The sequence below is a fragment of the Podarcis melisellensis genome, assembly GCF_964234715.1.
Source record: "Podarcis melisellensis genome assembly, chromosome: 14".
In the NCBI taxonomy this organism is placed as follows: domain Eukaryota; kingdom Metazoa; phylum Chordata; class Lepidosauria; order Squamata; family Lacertidae; genus Podarcis; species Podarcis melisellensis.
The window spans coordinates 47,413,067-47,433,222 of NC_138546.1; the positions used below are offsets into that span (position 1 = coordinate 47,413,067).

At 45.5% G+C, this 20,156-nt stretch overlaps 1 protein-coding gene across 2 annotated transcripts in view; it reads left to right on the plus strand.

Annotated features, from left to right (window-relative positions):
• Nucleotides 1-210: 210 nt before the first annotated feature.
• AQP9 (aquaporin 9) overlaps nucleotides 211-20,156 on the plus strand; it is a 28,811-nt gene continuing 8,865 nt past the window's right edge. Inside the window, exons 1-4 of one of the 2 annotated variants that reach the window (XM_081887820.1) lie at nucleotides 211-406; nucleotides 951-1,077; nucleotides 13,336-13,462; nucleotides 18,388-18,525. In XM_081887820.1, coding sequence (XP_081743946.1) covers nucleotides 976-1,077; nucleotides 13,336-13,462; nucleotides 18,388-18,525 — 367 coding nt within the window. In that variant the 5' untranslated portion in view covers nucleotides 211-406; nucleotides 951-975. Of the gene's footprint in view, nucleotides 407-594; nucleotides 1,078-13,335; nucleotides 13,463-18,387; nucleotides 18,526-20,156 lie in introns of those variants that run through there. The other variant, XM_081887819.1, reaches the window with a different exon arrangement.

The window sequence follows — 20,156 nt, forward strand, 5'->3', positions numbered from 1 at the left end:
GGATCCTCTTCTTCTCTATCTTTGTTCTACCGGGATTTGAAAACCTTTCATTTTTAAGCAGGTTTTTTATTCTGTTCCTGCTTAATATGTTGATAGCTGGTGCTGCTCTTTGTTCCTCTTTTTTGTAATAATTTGTTTTGTAATAATTGGACCGTTGTGGTTTTTATCTTTGCTTACTTGTAAACTGCCTCGAGAAGCTCCTTGGCGGAGGAGTCTGAATGATCCAGCAGGGTTCAACTGATGTTTTTAACACCCAGAAGGTTCTCTGGTGGGATGCCAGAGCAATGCCATTGATTCGCCTTACCTGAAATGCTCTCTGTTCACCTGGGCATGTGGAGACAGAATGCATTCCACAAATGCAAGCAGCAATCTGACTCTCACCTTTTCAGTATGGACACACCTCCTGGTAAGCATCCAAAGGAAAAATCTTTTGAGGGTTGTTGTGTTGGTTTTTTTAAAAAACCAGCCAATTACTGCAGTGTTTTTGCATTTGGCAGGTAATATAAGAGATCATTTCCCTGCTTTTCTGTCCTCAGCTTGTTTAATTGCATGGGTGTTTATTTTGGAGGTGGGGGTCATGATTAGCAGGTAATGATTAATCCAGAGAGCCAGAAATTAGGAGGGAATTAGGAGGGAAAGTGTGGGCTAGCTCCTGGAAGTGAGCTGACGTGTGTTATTATCTAGTCAGGCCTGATATAAATAGTGCCTGCAGGACCAGGAAGGAAAGGCACATGATGGAAACTCTCAATGAACGAGCAGGGAATGTGAAGTGGTCTCTGTAAAGCTCTGGAACGATCAGATGATTCCAAGGACTGTGTTGCGGCACTCCACGGCTCGTATTTCAACATATGAGGAGGAGTGCCAAAGTTAAGAAGAAAAGGGGGGGAAGAAAGTGACAATTGCAGAGAAGATTGTAAAGCTACTACCGTTCTTCTGTTGCCTTGCTCCAGAAGCACCAAGCAAGAAGGAGCCAAAATGAGTAAGAACATGAAGAGGAGCTTCAAGGAAAAATTGGCCCTGAAGAACCACTTGGTGAAGGAAGCCCTCTCAGAATTCCTGGGAACGTTCATTCTTGTAGTAAGTGTGAGCAGCTTCCTGCCTGCCTTCCTCCCTCCCTCCTTATTTTCCTCCCTAACAGGGTTGACCCAAAGCAGAGCAGCTGGTGAGTGATATCTTCTGCCACAGCAGTTCAGCAAGGAAGGCTGAGGTGTGCTGCCCACTCAGCTGTTGTGCTGCCTTGTAAAACACAGCAGTCCCAGATTTAGGGATGAGGGGCAAATTCAAGTCTGTTTTCATTTAAAGGCAAAGTCACCAAATTAGCAATTTCCAAAAGTGTGCAGAGCAAAAGGAGGCCATCCTTTGAAATTCACACTTCTCCAAATTTCGCATTTCCCCAGCCCAAATGATGTGTACAAAAATGTATCTACTAGGGTAGCGTGCAAATAAATGCATGCATTGGTGAAAATGACGTACGAAAGAACATCATGTTAGAGAAAATTGCTTTGCAAAAATATTATTGCTTGACTTTATTTGGCAAGTTAAATATATAACTTGATTGTAATAAAACTATGGCATTTACAAGAAATGTGATGTGTTGTATTAGGTATAAAATGCACGTTAAAATGCTGAAGAATTTTCAGGACCTAAAAAAAAGTTTGCTAGCTGATGTGGAAATGTGGAGAAACTGAATTTAGGACTGGAAAAATAATAAACTGAGAGAAAGTGAAATTCTCAGATTTGCTCCCCAGTTAATTCCTCCCCAGTGCTTGCTAGCTAAACTGGTGTTGGACGGGCTATACAAAGGGTGGCTGGGTGCATGCATTTTTTCACATAATGCACCAGCTGCCTTTTCTATGCCCAGCACATTATGACTATTTCTATGGTGCTCTCAGTGTGCCTGATGCTTTAGAAAAGTGCAAGAAGACAGCTCCCTGCCCCAAGAGTCTTACAATCCAATATTCAACACAGGGAAAGACAACAAAGGATGGGAAGAGAAGTACAGGCAGAAACGCATCACTAACACAGCTCAGCCTTCTTTCAACCCAGCGGCCTCCTGATGTTTTGGACTTCAACTTCCACCAGCCCCAGCGAGCATTCAGACCATCTCGAGGGCACCAGTTGGAGAAGGCTGACTTAATCCAAAACATGTTGGGTATTTGGGTTTCAGTTAACAACTATAGCTACCTATTTCTATGGCAACGTGCTAAATAATACACATGCTATTTGTCCTTGCAACAACCCAGGGTCTGTGTGTTTAGAGTGGTTTGCCAGGGAAACTGTAGCTCACGCTTATTTCCATTTTACAGACTGAGAAACTGAGCCTGTGAGATAATAAGGTGCCTGAGGCCAGTGGCAGATTTTGAGCTTTCAAATCTCAGCTACGCCCTGTGAGACATTCAAATTCTGCACACACCCTGGAACTCGCCTTCTGTTCCAAGTCATTGTTGCAGGACCCCCTGAGGCAGCCTCTCGGCTCGGCGCCCAGTGTGGGCGAACCAGTCGTGCTCCCCTAAATCTGCCCCTTCTGAGGGCTTCCAAATAGGAAGTAAGCACAGGTCTTTGCAAGCTTGTACTGGCCTGGCACATTTTGGTGCCCGAGGTGAGGGATTTCTATGAATTACCATGGGGTGTAATCCACAAGAGTGTTCTCCCTGCAAGCCCCATTGAAATGAATGGAAGCTGCAGAATACATTGAAAGAGACAATGCCTTCTTATCGATATTTTTTTTTGTTTTATCTTTTTTGTAAACCACTTTGAGGGTTGTTGTTTTTTGACAACTTTTATCAATATATGGTAAATTGCACTACATAATCGGAGTCACATTCAGAATACACCATGCATGCTGTTTTAGTGTTTATCTAACAAGTCCCCCCATATTTTGATCACACAATTTGTTGTGTTTCATTTTATTCAGTGATGAACCAGGAATGAACAGCTGGAATAAAAATAGATCTCAGATAAGGTAGATCTTTGATATGAGATAAATGACGGGACACCTGGTGATTTTCATGGGACAAGTAACAGAAAATGCATTGTTCAGGGGCGTATAAACAACTTTAGAAAAGTTTCTATATGATCCTGCAATTGGTGGTACCAGCACAAGATGCCCCTAAGAGTGTTGCCACTTTGAATTCTAAGAACAGAACTTTTAAGTCCAGAATGCATTCCGCTCTACCCAGACTCTTGATTGGAACATTGTGGAATGCAGATTCCCTCCATCTGTTCAAGAAACCACCCCCCTGCCAACTGGAACAGAAAACTAAATTCAAACTGGGCTAGAGAATTAATCTCTATCCCTATAAAAGCAAACACAAAATGGATGCTAGCATAATTTTAATTATTTTCAAAGCCCAGGTGCTGGCTCTCAGCTTAGGCCCATATTGTCCTGAGCATCCTAGCAGACCCTCCAAGTGCCCCTATTTTCCAGGGACGCCCTAGATCTACAGAAGCCATCTCAGTTTCTGATTTGATCCCAGAAGGTCCTGCTTTTCCTTAAGACGTCCCTATTTTCACTGCAAAAATGTTGGAGGGTATGGAGTTATCCGACCCCTGAGCCATCTGAGCAGCCCTGAATAGGGAAGTTTTTACATTATGTTTCTATATATGTTAAAGCTGTACTTTATATATGTTACAAACCGCCCAGAATGGCAACCCAGTCAGATGGGTGGAGTATAAATAGTAGAATTATCATTTTGGTATGGGACGCCCCTATTTTAATCAGAGAAATGTTGGAGGGTATGTCCTAGGAGCAATTGGGTTTTTTTCTACATTATTCCAGCTGGTTTCCAGAACAAATGACCTGCAATGACACACAACATCAAACAGACACCAGAAGACAACAAACTGCACAGACAAAGGTCAAAGGTTAGGAAAGCAGGGGGGGGAGCTTTGTTAGCACAGCTAGTGAACATTTATTTGCCTATGCAGGGAGGGGACATCACAGAGTGTCCATGACTGAGAAACTACAGGGCTAAAGGAGGGTAAACTGAGAGCTGAAGGCAAGGGGTGACAAGAGCCAGGATGGAGGTGGCTGATGCTTGGCCCAGATAGCAAGAGAACCCTGGAATGCAGAAGTAATCATAGTCTGGCATGGCTTTGCTGCCCATGATTTGCAGCCTGCCAGCCCCTGTGATCCTCTGATGTGGGGTAGTCAGCAATCTAGGCAGCAGCTGCCTGGAGCAGGAGAAACCTGGGGGGGGTCTCCCTCCCCACCCAATCTGAGACCTGCACCATTGAAATTGTGTCACAGATGGCAACCACCACCACCTCTGGAGGAAACACAATACCTCTTCCCTTTGCATACAACAAATGCTGGGAGGTCCTCTTCTCCTATCTGAACATGTCTGAGAACTAGAATTTTCAGCACAGGCCCTTCTCTAGGTCCTTCCCAAGATGGCTGCTTCTTGGGGATCCTATGCCATGGACTGGCTGGATGCAGAGAAATGGTGGGGAACCCTCAAGGGAACCCCCAGGGGAACCCCAAGGCTCAGAGCCAGGGGATTGGTGGTGGGACAACAATGAGTGGTCAGAGGGAGAAGACTGGGAGGAGAAGGTGTCAGGAGCTGAAGATGTAACAGGGTTCAATGAGCTGGAAGAGGCTGGGGCAGAGAGCATTCTGACTCAAAAGCAGAAGCAGAGGCTGGAGAGGAAGGGGGCCAAGAGTAGGTCAGGCAGGCTTCTGAAGAAGCCAGGAAGTCTTCCCCTCCTGCTGTGACCAGCTCCCCTCCCACCTTGTCTCCCAGAACACAAAAAGGAATGAAGAGGGTGGAGCAAAGAAAGACGATATGGAGGAGCCTCCGGTTGCTGCGGAAGGACCTGGGAGAGAGTCTTAGAGAGCGGTGGGGAGTCGGGGACCTTCAGTCCTCACAACTGGGGCAAGACCTACTGGGAAGAGTTGCTGTGATCACTAGGCCTGCACTGTTTTTGGTTTCTTTGAATAGAGTTAATTGACGCTGGGTGTTTTATTACTGACCTGCTCCTGATTCCAGCTCCTGACATTGTATAAAGGGAGGTCTGACTGGTGGTGCTTCTTATTGCACTGCAATCTGACGAGCTGGTATTCTGCTTGACTTCCTTTGATTCTTCAAATTATTGCAACTCATTTTGGGAACTTTATTTGAAATGGAAAAGCAAGCTACAGGTATTTGAAATGAATCAGATGCTCAAGGCGGGGGAGAGGAGAGAAAAGGAGTGTTTGCCAAGACAGAAATACAGGATCTGGCCAAGGAGAAGGACATCCCTCGGATCTGGTTGGCTGGACCCAGAGGCAACAGCAAGCAAGGGACAGCACCCTTTGCTCTCCCTTTTCTGTTCAAGCTCCCCAGTCCTGGTCAGAGCAGGTCACTCTTGCCCAAGCGCCTGCCTTTGTCTTGTCTCTGGCGTGCCAGCAACTGGCAGCTCCACTATGGCCCAGTTTCAGTCCCTGAGGGGTCCAGTCAAGATGTAGCCAGGAATTGTAGATGCAGAACAGTGGCGACTCGCATTGCAGATGTGTTGGCTGAGGGCTGCTGAAAAGGGGGGCTGCCACTTTCCGGCACTTGGAGAGGCTGGAGATAAGGCTGGAGAAGAGGCGAGGGTGGCACGTTTTCCAGGGAATCACATCCAGACTAAAATAACCACCCTGACAGTCCCCTGGAGGCCAGAAAATGCAGTCTGTGTGAGCGCCTGTCTGGAGGTTAAATAGGAAGGACAGCCCTGGACAATGACATGATCAAGCGCCCTCCTTAGTGTGATTTATTTTATAAAGAAACAAAAAACCCCGTGTGATAGCTGGGAAAGATCTCTAGAGGCTATCAATGGGTGTGGCTCTAAAGTTGCTGGTGCTTTCACCCCATCGTAACAAGCTGTCCAGTGTTTCCATTTTACCCAGCAGATGTAGAGCAGAATGGCTGAAGGCAGACAATCGTTTCAATTCAGAGAGATGAAAGTGGTCCAGCCTTCAGCAACCTGGCGCCCCCCTTCTGTTTCTGCCTATCAGTCTCATCTGGGGCTGATGGGAGTGGTAGTCCAAAACATCTGGAGAGCGCCAAGTTGGTGAAGGCTCCTGCTGTGGATGTTTACTTTTCCCATTTCGTACTCTCAGCTGAGGGACATTCTCCACTTCCCAGAATATTGAGAAGCTCCTGCAATGCCTGAGTTTGGCTTCCTTCCGATGCAATTTAGAGCACTGCAAATGGCATGGGGCACTTTTGAAATACTCACTTTAATTACAAATTTGCAGGCAGAGCGTAAGTGGAGGCCCACGGGAGGCACGCCTGAAAAGCTGCAGATCTGTGAACCCAGATCAGATCCTCAGCCAGATCACAGCCTTCTCTCCCCTCTCTCTCCCTCAGACAACCCAAACTGCTGTTTTCCTCTTCACACTCATCCAGCTTAAATCAGCCACCCTCCTCTTAGCAGGGGAGACCAGCTGTTGCCTACTCCAGTATCCTGTGATTCATTACTATTAGGCCACCTCTGGATTTTTGGGTGCCAGTAGAATAATGAACTGGAATAGAACTGGAGAGTTGGAAGGGATCCCAAGGGTGATTCTAGTCCAACCGCCTGCAAAGCAAGAATCTTTTGCCCAACATGGAGCTCGAACCCATGATCTTGAGTCTCATGCTCTACCAACTGAGCTATCATTTCAACATACCAGAAAGCTTGGGTTGGGTTGGTTTCCCAGCTGCTCTTGCCAAGTGCTTTTGTTGTTTGGTGAGCATGTGAGATGGGGTGGTCAAAGAAACCATGGTTAAGGAAGGGTGCTGGATCCATGCGCAACACCAGGCCACAGTTGAAAGATGCTTGGAGGCAGCATGCTTCTGAATACCAGTTGCCAGAGGCTGCCGGAGGGGAGAGTGGTCTTGTGTTCAGGTCCCGCTTGCGGGTGTCCCACAGGCATATGGAAGCCACTGTGAGAACAGGATACTGCACTAGATGATCCGCTGTCCTGATCTAGCAGGCTCTTCTTATGTTCTTTAATAAAAACCAAAATCTGTAAGCCAAGAGCAAATCATGGCTTTAGATCACAGTTTGTTACCAGTAAACAAACCATAGTTCAGCTGCTGAGCAGGGTTCAAACAAATGAACAATTAAGAAACCATAGTTTAATCAACCCTGATTTGGCACCTGTGAATCAAGCCTCTTTCCCTCCCAGCCCAATTTATCTCACCTGATTGTTGTGATGGTAAACGGCAGGTAACCACTTCCACCTATTTTCGGAGTAAGGATGAGACTTTAATCTGGGATATAATGTCAAGACAATGTATAACAAAGCTTCCTTGCTGTTCTGATTGTGGGACTCATGGCCAACATAGTGCACAGTGGTCATTTTCCAACTCCTTGTAATGCTTGTCTGTCTATAAAAATGGGTTTTAGCACCCAGGCACAAACCATCAGAACTCATCCACATGAGAAAATACAGCCAGTTCCTTTTCTATTTACTATTTTAACACTTCTATTCCTACTTAATGTTTTTACATGTAAAAACTTTCTTTCTTTCTTTTTTACAAAAACACAGTCATAATGTTTTGAGTGTACAGGTTTCATTTTCCATGTGCAATTAGAACCAGATCTTTATGAATTTTAAAAGCTTTAAAATGTATAGAGTTTGGCTATCGCCTTATGGAACATACATTTTGTGATTGAGCAATAATCTCACATTCTGCCATTTGAATGGAAGCGGTCTTTGAAAAAGCAATCTTGGTATGGCTTACATCCACAGTTTTTGAGTACTTAAATGGCCATCTTTAATTCCAAGCTGCTTTTTTAATATATAAATTAAACTTGGGCCTGAAACCAAATGAAGGGAAATCCATTTGAACCTGAAAGGGTATTGATTGTGTTCCTTGGAGACCTATGGAATAATGGATCTGGCCCATTTTATTACTGCAAGTTTGATTACCTTCTAATATGCAGCAGAGAAACGATAAATATATAACTAATTATCAAGGAAGAGCCACTTAGTTGTCCAGCCAATTCAGTACTTTACCAGAGAGTTATGTGTCACCTGCACCAAGAGAAATGGGTCAAACCTCACCACGTATCAGTCATTGTTAATGTCCGCACGGCCAGCTGCAGGCCGTGCTCCCCAGCCCCCTGGCAATGTTGCAGAGGATATTTCTCAGATTGCTCTCTTGCTAGGCTGCAGATGGATGGCAGTTTTTGAAACAGCTGAAGGTGAAAAGAGAGCACAGTTGTTGCCTATGGTGTGTACACAGTCACCCCACCATCATTTGGACAGCATGTTCACTCATTCAGGCATTTCTGCACTGCTGAATCAATTGTGTCCTCTATTATTAGGCTAAGAGGCTATGACTGGCCCAAGTTCACACCCAGTGAGTTTCATGGCTGAGCAAGGATTGAAGCCCCGTCTCCCAGGTCCTAGTCCAGCACCCTAACCACTGTGCCACACTGGGTCTCCCATCATTCCTGGCCAGGAGCATACAGAAGGAGCTGATGGGAGCTGGAGTCCAAGAACATCCATAGAATAGGGTTGCCATATTTAAAAAGGTGAAAATCCATAGAATAGGGCTGCCATACAGCCGGGTTTTCCTGGACATTAAAGCAATTTCTGCCCAGACGCTCCTAGCAAGAGCAGAATATCGTCTATGTCTGGGAAATTCTAGATGTATAGCAATCCTACCATAAAATGGAAGTGGCCATAAGGGTCATATGGGAAGCCCCTCTATGGTGAGATATATTGTATCTCTTTTTCATTTATGTTGTTATTTCAAAATTTGCATCTATGCACATGCCAATGTATGCAAATCGTTGTCCTTTTCTTGCAATGCTTACTAACTTCACCAAAACTTTATTAGGCATTACAAATATAGGCCATCATAAAACATACATATAATTTTTTATAAAATATATACAAATAGACAGCCATGTAAAAATACATAATAATGAGGATTCTCATTTTTTGCAATGCACTCTACTAAGTGGCTTACAAGGCCAACTCTATCATTCTATGATCTCTGGTTAAATACGTTTTGAATATTTCTGTGGTTTCCCAAAAAACCTACCACACCTGTTAGACCAAAGTTGATAATGGGATAAAATGAATGGGCCTTTCCTTGTCATAAGACAATTTATCCAGGACTCTAAATCACCCTTAGCTTATTCATTAATCCAGCCCCAAATGCCTTTCTTAAGGTGACTTTATTTATTATCAGACATTTCTGCCTCAGTTTCTAGTCAGCTTCACTAACATCAAACATCCTCTGGCAAAGGCGGATCCCAAGTGTAGGGTAGCTGTCTCTCTAATCCCCATTTAACGAAGTGAGAATGGAGGCCAAAAGAATTACCAGCCTGGCGGAGGCCACCCAGGGAGGCCCTGTTCTTCCAAAAGCTGAGGGCCCAGACCTCTTAGAAAAACCCTATTTATACTGGAAAGTCATATTTATGTATCTTGGAAACACTAATACATACTTCCTGAAAGTAGCTGAAAGAAAAAGACACCGGTCTTTAATCTCCCATATGAGTGGGCTGCCGATGAAACACGGCAACTTCCTAGGGGATAAGGGAGCTGCTCCCTCCTCCGAGGGAGAACTGTTTTCCTCCATGTGAGGTTAGCCACCTTCCAGACACAAACAAGGATCCGGTGTCTTGTGAGGCAAGGGCTTTTTGGCAGAGGCGGCCCAGGCGGCCATCCTCACAGGCTGCCAAGCTAAGCTTTCGGTTAATAGCTTCCATCTTTCTTATTTATCGCTGGGCAGAAAATCAAACGGCAAGGATAATGAGAACTGGGGAGTGAGGGCAAAAAGGTACAGATTTGCCAGCCATAGCTCCTGCCAAGCAGAGTGGAGGCCCAGGAGAGCCCAGGAGAGCCAGGCCGCCCCAGCAACAAGCCTGGCCCAGTAACCTTGGAGAGCCACATGCACCAATCTGTTGTTTTGAACTGCAGTGTCCCTGCAGCTTGGGGCTGATGGGAGCAGTGGCGTAGTGTGGGGGGTGCAGGGAGGGCTGGCCGCACCGGGCGCAACATCTGGGGGTTAGGGTGAGGGGGCGCAAATCCATGGGTTACGGGGCGCAAATTACTTGCCTTGCCCTGGGTGCTGACAACCCACGCTACACCACTGGATGGGAGTTGTAGTCCAAAACATTTAGAGGGCACCAGGTTGACAAAGGCTGTTTTATAGGTGTCAGGGAGAACCACCACAGTGTAGTGACTTCTGTCATGCCCTGGTTGGTTTCTCTATTGTCCTCCCCGCCTTTGGAGCAGAGCTGAGTTGTGACAGCCATCTGCTGGTTTAGCCAGTGCAAGACAGGCTAGTAAAGGTAAAGGGACCCCTGACCATTAGGTCCAGTCGTGACCGACTCTGGGGTTGTGGCCCTCTTCTTGCTTTATTGGCCGAGGGAGCCAGCGTACAGCTTCCGGGTCATGTGGCCAGCATGACTAAGCCGCTTCTGGTGAACCAGAGCAGCGCATGGAAACGCTGTTTACCTTCCCGCCGGAGCGGTACCTATTTATCTACTTGCACTTTGAAATGCTTTCGAACTGCTAGGTTGGCAGGAGCAGGGACCGAGCAACAGGAGCTCACCCCGTCGCGGGGATTCGAACCGCCAACCTTCTGATCAGCAAGTCCTAGGCTCTGTGGTTTAACCCACAGCGCCACCCGCGTCCCTTGTTGCAAGACAGGCTACTCTAGAGTAAATGACTTCAGGAGACAAAGAAGGAAATTGCCTTTTTTTTTCTTCTACAGTGAAGAGGGAAAGTAAGTGTTATACAAGCACAATCCAAACCACCCGAGAAGAGATTATCTGCGTATCAGGTTGCCACTTGGGTAATGTCACATAATACAAGGAAATGGAGCAGGGGGGAATTGTGTGGGGCATAACTGCCAGGCCAGCATCTGACAAAGTCAGCAAAGAGGGGCTGGTTTATTCAGATTATGCCAATTTCCCTGTGCCTGAGTGGGACAATCCACGTGGCGCTGCATCTCCTCACCTCTCGCCACCTGCAATTTCTCTTGCACAACCATCAGTGAAATGAATGGGAGCTCTCTTGCAATGTCACAAAGGATTCTGTGGTGCAGCATCAGAAGTGTGGATCTCAGGCCATATACCGTGTCAGTAGCACCCCTGAAAACAGGGCAGCCTCAAATTATAGCATGGAATTGCTTGGGCATGTAGGGTGGTTTTGTGTCCACAGCAACAACTATGGATTCTCTTCAGTTTCTCATTTCCCCAAACTTAAAATTTAGTTGATTACATTTCCGTATCAGTGTGTGTGTGTGTGTTTGCAAAAAAGTCCCATGAAAAATTGTCAGTGTTTCAGTGGGCATTACTCTTAATAAATTCATCTTGTGTGCATTTTTTAAAAATACATTTTATGTCATTTTCACCAATATATGCATTTTATACACAGCTTTGTACGCATTCATTTTTGTCAGATATCTAAACTGCAAAATTCAGAGAAGTGTAAATTTCAAAGGGTGTCTGTGTTGTGATTTGTGTATTGTTTGGGGAAGTGTAAATTTGGTAGCTGAAACAAACTAAAACCCTCCTTGCCATCCCTAATAGCAGCCCCATTCCCACCCCTCTGGACTCAACATTTGCCACAAAGAGAAGCTCTGCTATTGTTTTTACGGAGGAAAAGAAGTCTGAGTCACTGCTTGTAGTTAGGGAAGGAAATGTCAAATTCACCCTTGTTTTCACAACATTTAAGGAAGTGAAATGCAGCCCAGTTTTACAGAGAATTCCATGCTTTGGGGCTGCTCTGAACTGGGCAGAAGTTTGAACGTGAGAAGGGACGTTTTTATAGTGGAGTCCATTAATAATACCCTGAATGTGGGTCGTGAGGAGACCCCCAAAGAGGAATGGGTTCCACTGACATCTAATAAAACAGACTAAATTCTCATGAAATGTTTAGTGTCAGGGTGGGGCTGGGGGAAGATAAATTACCAGAGAAACCAAATGGTTTATAGAGGATCTCTCATTTTAAACTGTATTTTTCTCGGTTGACCTTGGCACCAGGATTTCCTGGCCTCTCCACTTCCCCTTTCATTTCCCAAGGAAGCTTTTAAGCTGGCTAAAAGGGTCAGGTTTCACTTTTATTTGCTTCATATAGCTTTTTCTAAGGCTTGACAATAGATTAAACAATTCGAAGTAGATTAAAATGCAGTCTTTTGATCAATCAATTGACTAAAGCTGAAATATATTTGCATACCACCAAAACCTAAAAATAGGTGAATTTTTAAGATGCCGGAACCAAAATCTCCCCCCAAAAACCTGTGTCCTCCTTCCTCTGCAGACTCACCAATTAAAATATGCCAGTTAATCAAATAATGCTTAAGTTAAAGTTTGCGTTTGCAAATAATGAGTAGCCCTTTCCGAAAATTCTCCACCCTGTCAAGAGGAACAAGGTATTCAGAAGAACTGACTTCATTTTTTTGTTTTAATGACAAAGGATGTATGCGATATGCACAACATGCCTTTGATGGGAAAAGAGGTTTTAAAAAAAGATCCATGCAGAAGTACACTTGCAGGTGATGTGCCCATTTTTTAGCATCTTGGCAAGAGGATGAAATTCTGGCTGCCCGGCCTTCCAAAAACAGTGCTGCAGATTGCAACCAGCATGCTTTTTTCTCCCTCTGACTGGGTCTACACTGACCTACCGTATTTTTCACTCCATAGGACGCACTTTTTTCTTCCTAAAAAGTAAGGGGAAATGTCTGTGCATCTTATGGAGCAAATGCGTGGTCCCTGGAGCCTCAGGATTTTTGCATTGGGTCACCCCAAATTTACCATCAGATCACATAGCATGTCCATGGCTACAGCCTGCACCCAAAAACCCACACACCCACTGTTTCGTGGGGCTGCAATGGCGCAAAAACATGGTTACAAGGCATGGATCCACATGGATCCTCAGGATTTTTGCATTGGGCTACCCCAAACTCACTGTCAAATCACATGTCTGTGGCCACAGCATGAACCACAAAAATCATACATCCACTGTTTTGTTCAGACTATATTTTTTCTTGTTTTACTCCTCAAAAAACTAGGTGCGTCTTATGGTCACGTGTGTCTTATGGAGCGAAAAATACGGTATTTCATGCTAATAGAACAATATTAGATATATCCTTAAAAAACTTCACAGGGCCTACTTGTAAATTAAAAGCATTTCTTACCTGTTTTAATCATCAAAACACACTTTGCCTATTGCTGGTTCCTGATTACTCTGCAGCACCCTCTAGTGTCACATTTTAATAATGTTTTATCACCGTTCAAAGCAGAACGTAACGTGTTCAACTACATTGTGAAAACCATTCCTTAACCCTTCCTTAACATTATAAACCATGAGCGTACACCCACCCTTCCTCTCTTTCTTTCTCCCTCTCTCCCAAACTGCAGGCCCTGGGATGTGGCGCGGTTGCGCAGTCTGTCCTTAGCAGAGGTGAATTGGGTGGAGCACCAATGATATCCCTTGGCTTTGCCATGGCTGTCACTATCGCCATCTATATCGCCGGAGGTGTTTCTGGTAAGCTGACATTTTCACCGTGTTGCTAAAGAAGTTGGAGGAGAGCTGGTGGGATGGAGTGGTGGCTAAGAAACTAGACTACAGATCAGGAGGTTCAGAGCTTTCATCTTATCTCTGCCATAAGAAAACTCAGTGGCCTTAGCCAAAGCCCCCTTTCTCCGCTCAGCCCCCCTTTTGTAATAAAGAGGGTGGGATAATGATCCTGATTTACCTTACAGGGTTGTTGTGAGGTCTATTTCAGAGCTTCTGTAAGTAACAGTGAATGAAGCACTTTGAACACTTGAAAATGTTATACAGTACAAATCTTATGGCTATTTTCATAGTGTCTACAACAGTGAAAATATTTAGTAAGGCTGCACTGTGTAATCAATTAACTGGCTACATCAATCCATTGAAAATGAGTGGATTGATTTAAATTAAAGACAGCAGGCAAGTGTTGCCCCTTGGGAACAAAGAAAACAAACAAAAAACACCCCTGTTGCATAAGAAAAAAATGCGGGAATAATACCAAGAAGGGCATCCACATTATAATGGGTGACTCACTGGAAAATAATCTGCAATATGATGCTGTGGGGTTGGATGTGGAAACCATCCAGGAGGAATTCACAAAAAGAATCCATGGGTGGGGGAGGGAGGAAGACGTGCCTTTGCTGGTCCTGGTGGAACCTCCAGTTGGAGTTATCAAAGGAGAAGTAATTCAGAAGAGAGCTGGTGGTAAACTGTGTTAGAAAGAAAGAAAGAAAGAAAGAAAGAAAGAAAGAAAGAAAGAAAGAAAGAAAGAAAGAAAGAAAGAAAGAAAGAAAGAAAGAAAATAAATTGTGGATTTAAAAGGTAATCCAAAATGTTCAGAAACAGCCAAGATTTGTAAGAAATTGTATTTGCAAAATTCAGGGGGGGAAACAGGGCTTCTGTTTTGATGGCATTTTTAATGGCTTTTGTACTAAATATTTGCAACTTAGATGTTGCCTTTCCAAATCCATGCGTCACCATTTTTTTCATGCACATATGCACAGATTGTATGGTGATCTCCATTTTCTCCTACTCCTAATTAAATGTTGACACACACACACCCCCACACACACCAGCAGGAGTATTTGGTGCAAAGCTGCAACACTTCAGTTGATTAGTCAACTTATCACACACTGATGCAGATTTTTAAAACTCTGTTTTAATGCAAGTATTTATAATAACTGCACACAGCAAATACCAATATTGGAAGAGTCGTTTTCTCCTGGGTGCCTCTTCTAAGATAATGATTGGGACAACATATTTGCACATCATTTAACAACAAAGGAAGCGTCACAGAAGTCTTATCAACAGTTTGTGAAGAAGAAGAGCCACTGTGTAAGCCATAATTTCTAACATGCCACAAATGAAAACGGCTACCTAATGACACCTGCTTGTCAAAGTGTCATTTTTCAAAATATTTGCCTCATCTGTTTTCTTGCCGCTTTGCAAAGGTCACATGCAGATAATGGGCCAGGGTGAGGTTCATGGACTCAGTAGACTGGGAGTGAGCATGTGGCATGACCAATTTTTTATTCTGAAAGTGTGGCCCAGAGAAAAAAGTTTGAGAACCACTGTTCTAACTCTACAATTCTATGTTTCAATGCTCATGTTTGATGTCCACATTCAGCAAGGGCTATTTTGCATGTAGGTAAAGGGACCCCTGACCATTAGGTCCAGTCGTAGCCGACTCTGGGGTTGCTCATCTCGCTTTATTGGCCAAGGGAGCCAGCATACAGCTTCCGGGTCATGTGGCCAGCATGACTAAGCCGCTTCTGACGAACCAGAGCAGCACACGGAAACGCCGTTTACCTTCCCGCCGGAGCGGTACCTATTGCTCTACTTGCACTTTGAGGTGCTTTCGATCTGCTGGGTAGGCAGGAGCAGGGACTGAACAACGGGAGCTCATCCTGTCGCAGGGATTCGAACTGCCGACCTTCTGATTGGCAAGTCCTAGGCTCTATAGTTTAACCCACAGGAGCACACTGCAAAAGGAGGAGAGGAACACAATCCTTATCCTCTTCTCATGTAGGGCTCCAAGGCCCAGAGAGAGTGGACAGCCTTATACTGAGTCAGGACACTGGTCCACCCATCTCTCCCACGGTTGCCTAAGCTGACTAGCCATGGTTCTTCCAGCCACTCTCCCAAGTGGAAATCGTTCCTAGCCGCAGGAGCTTCTTTTTACAAAATGAGGGCCTCTGCCCCTGAGCTCCAGCCCTTCCCCTTCTCCATTCTGCAAGTAGCTCAACACTATCAGGATGTTTCAGACTGACTGAGCTAGGTAGGGGTGGAGAACAGCGAACTCAAGAGATCAAGACAGCCCTGGAAGTCTTTCTCTGAGCTTCTAGGCCAAGTGCCTCATCTGTTCTCTTCTCTGCCCCCCTCAACTGCTTTTGCCTGGTTGGAATGCCTCCTTGGAATTACCGTATTTTTTGCTCTATAAGACGCACCAGACCACAAGACGCACCTAGTTTTTTGAGGAGGAAAACAAGGGGGGGGGGAAATCTGAATCTCAGAAGCCAGAACAACAAGAGGGATCGGTGCGCAGTGAAAGCAGCAATTCCTCTTGCTGTTCTGGCTTCTGGGATAGCTGCGCAGCCTGCATTCACTCCGTAAGACGCACACACATTCCCCCTTACTTTTTAGGAGGGAAAAAGTGAGTCTTATAGAGCAAAAAATACAGTAATGGCCAGCGCCTCATGCTTGCCTGAGTGCAGGATGGAGAGAATGCGAACAGGTCCAGCACGGACGCCTCTGCCTTGTGTGTGGTTGGAATGCAGCCTACTGTATAAAGTCCGCTTCCCCTTGGCCCCGCTCTTTTTTGCCTGTGGCCCTGCCCACCATTGGCATGTGGCCCCTCCCTCATTTCACTCACATACCAGTCAATCATTTCACATCAGTGCTGCTCAATGGCTGAATCCATAGCAAGAGACACAATCATTCTTTTGACAGGAACGGTCTGTGATGGACAAGGCCTCGTGACAAAGTAAATGAATTCCTTACTCCAAACCTTACCATGCGCTGCCCATATTTGCAATTGCTGAAAGAGAAGAAAATTGTTCATTCAGATTAAAAGAAAACCAAAAGGCAAGGAAATTTGAAAAGCCACCTCTTCGGCACATAGAACCAGCAGACATCAATCCTTAGATGAAGAATGTGAAAGAAGAAATAATCCAAAGTTCAGAATTAACTCCCCCGTGGCTCGTCGCAGGTCACACCATTTTGGAGACATTACAATGCTGGCCTTTATCCAACTTTTGTTATCTGTGTTTGCTGCTCATGATACATCAGAGGTGCTCTCGGGTGCCTGAGATAACACCCTGACCCCCCAGTGCAAGCAAACAGAGGGATCACGTAGAGGGGCCCCTTCTTCCCAGCTCCCCTTTGACAGGCAAAGGTCACTGTTATCAGAAACATTTCATTAAAGTCAGGGGCCGTATACCACCTCAGTTATGGTTGCTTTGCATGTATCTATCTATCGGAGGCATTTCTAGGCTGCTCTTCATAAAATCCAATCCTGGAGCAGGATATCATGTAAAAAATATAACGCCCAGTGCTTTTTTCTGGGGGTCCTCAAGGGTACACAGTCCCAGCACCTTCGCGCCCCCCCCCCATGTTAAAAATGTGACACTTACTGTAACAACTTTGTGGTGAGTACTGGCACCATTTTTTCTAGGTAAAAAAAAGCACTGATAATGCCTAGAATGTAATAAAACCAAATTATAAATAAAACATAACAGAACCTTAAAAGAGCAGTAGCAACAGGAAACCAACAAGTTCAACAGATTTTTATCTGGGGCAATCAGAATAAGATCCACTATTTGACTATTGATTCAAAACCCTAAAATGTATTTTATATAATTGACTTTTTATTTCTATTCTTTGTATATCGTATTGTTGTTTTATTGCTATGGCCGATGGCAATGATGCAAATAAAGATTCATTCATTCATTAAGTTCAACAAGGGCACAGCCCTCCTCCAGCAGTGCCAATTTAGACAAAGGCAGGTGGGAAGATAAATTTGCTTTTAACTTGCGCTGACAAGCCATGCAGGATTGGCGCCAGTCTAACATGAGACTAAGGGGGAAGGGCCTTCTGCAATCCGGGTGCCAGCGTGGCCTCAAGGCAAGAGCTCAGCAGATGTGGCACAGTTAAATGGGTGTTCCCCATGCCCAAAGCCATCACCATGTCTGGGCAGGTGCTCAGGGCAACCCATCAAATGCCTCGGTTCCAAGCTGTCTGTGGCTTTCTGTGTCAGAACAATCACCAAGGACTGGGCTTGGAATGGAACCAGGAGAAGGATCATCCACCCGGCCACCCAAAATGAAGCTGGTACTATGATTTCTTGTTGTTGTTTAGTCGTTTAGTCGTGTCCGACTCTTCATGACCCCATGGACCAGAGCACGCCAGGCACTCCTGTCTTCCACTGCCTCCCGCAGTTTGGTCAAATTCATGCTGGTAGCTTCGAGAACACTATCCAACCACCTCGTCCTCTGTTGTCCCCTTCTCCTTGTGCCCTCCATCTTTCCCAACATCAGGGTCTTATCCAGGGAGGCTTCTCTTCTCATGAGGTGGCCAAAGTATTGGTACTATGATAGGCTGTACTATTTCACCAAACCTCTAGTTGTAGAAGTGGTGTAGTGATTAGAGTGTCAGGATAGGACATGAAACCACTGGGTGACCTTGGGTCCGTCATTCTCCCTCTCAGCCTGACCTACCTCACAGGGTTGCTGTGAGGATGAAACAAAGATAGGGAGAATCATGTACACCACCTTGAACTTCATGGGGGGAAAGGTGGGATATAAATGCAATGGATAAGTAAGAAATAAATCTACTGAAGGGAAATATCTGATTCATAAAAACTTGCATTTAAAAATTATTCCCAACCCTTGTTCTTCTCCCTACCTTCCTTCTTTCAGGTGGTCACATAAACCCAGCCGTTACCTTTGCCATGTGCCTGGCGGGGAAGATAAGATGGATTAAATTCCCTGTTTACGTCGTAGCACAGTTTCTTGGCGCATTTGTTGGAGCAGCTGCTGTCTATTGGATCAACTATGGTGAGTGGAAGAGACCAGTCTCCTCCTCCTCATGAAACTTCCCAACAAAGACCAAAGTTACGCTTAGGTTGAAACCTTTTGGCGAACACTCAGAAGTTGAAATTTCTTGTAGGAATCTCATGTCATTTCAAGGTAGCTTCTGACTCCCCCCTAGTCCAAAAATAATAAGAAGTAGTTCCTGCCAGATTGGATGTGTTTTGAGGTGCCCAAACTGAAATGACAGGCTAGTAGACAATGGAAAATAGTGTTGTGAGTTTGTGGGGTCAGTCAGTACAATGCCTGAATCCCTTCTAATTCCTGAGGTCCTTGTAGATCCAGCAAGGGTTAAAATTGAATGGAGAATTCCATTGTTGAACTAGTCAGGCAAGTTTCTTTGTGAGTTAATAACCCTAAAAGGTAAAGGTAAAGGTACCCCTGCCCGTACGGGCCAGTCTTGAGAAACTCTAGGGTTGTGCGCTCATCTCACTCTATAGGCCGGGAGCCAGCGCTGTCCGCAGACACTTCCGGGTCACGTGGCCAGCGTGACAAGCTGCATCTGGCGAGCCAGCGCAGCACACGGAACGCCGTTTACCTTCCCGCTGGTAAGCGGTCCCTACTTATCTACTTGCACCTGGGGGTGCTTTCGAACTGCTAGGTTGGCAGGCGCTGGGACCGAACGACGGGAGCGCACCCCGCCGCAGGGATTCGAACCGCCGGCCATGTGATCGGCAAGTCCTAAGCGCTGAGGTTTTACCCACAGCGCCACCTGCGTCCCTGCGTTAATAACCCTAGTGGTCTGTAAAGGTAAAGGGACCCCTGACCGTTAGGTCCAGTCGCAGATGACTCTGGGGTTGCGGTACTCATCTCGCTTTATTGGCCGAGGGAGCCGGTGTTTGTCTGCAGACAGCTTCTGGATCATGTGGCCAGCATGACTAAGTCGCTTCTGGCAAACCAGAGCAGCGCACGGAAATGCCGTTTACCTTCCCGCTGGAGTGGTACCTATTTATCTACTTGCACTTTGATGTGCTTTTGAACTGCTAGGTTGGCAGAGACTGAGCAACAAGAGCTCACCCCGTCACGGGGATTTAAACCGCCGACCTTCTGATTGGCAAACCCAAGAGGTTCAGTGGTTTAGACCACAGCGCCACCCACATCTGTACTAGTGGGCAAATGGGGGTCTTTGCCCATCGCCACTTGGCTGGTGTGTGAGCTGAGAGCAGGCTGCAGGCAGAAGCTGGGTGTCAGAGCCATGCTTGACCTCTGCTGGAATCAGATTCTGTGACTATGGGAGAAGCAAGACCTTTCAGGGTATTAATGCTGTGAAGTTGTATATATGTGTGTCAATAAGCCATATATCTTAAAGACACCAGAGTCTCCACTGCCCCCTCATTCTTAGGAAACTGAACCCTGGGTAAGTTCCTGGAAACCCTGGAATCTCACAACACTCAGAGATGGAGGTGGCATGCAACAATACTTTTTAAGGGATTTTGCCCAGAAATAAGGTTTAGCTATCAAATATGAAAGCTGGTATCCACCCACTTTGCAGGGATAATCACAAACAGAAGTAACAGTAGCGGATATCATTTATTAATTAATATTCTTATTAGGGGATGCGGGTGGCGCTGTGGGTTAAACCACAGAGCCTAGGGCTT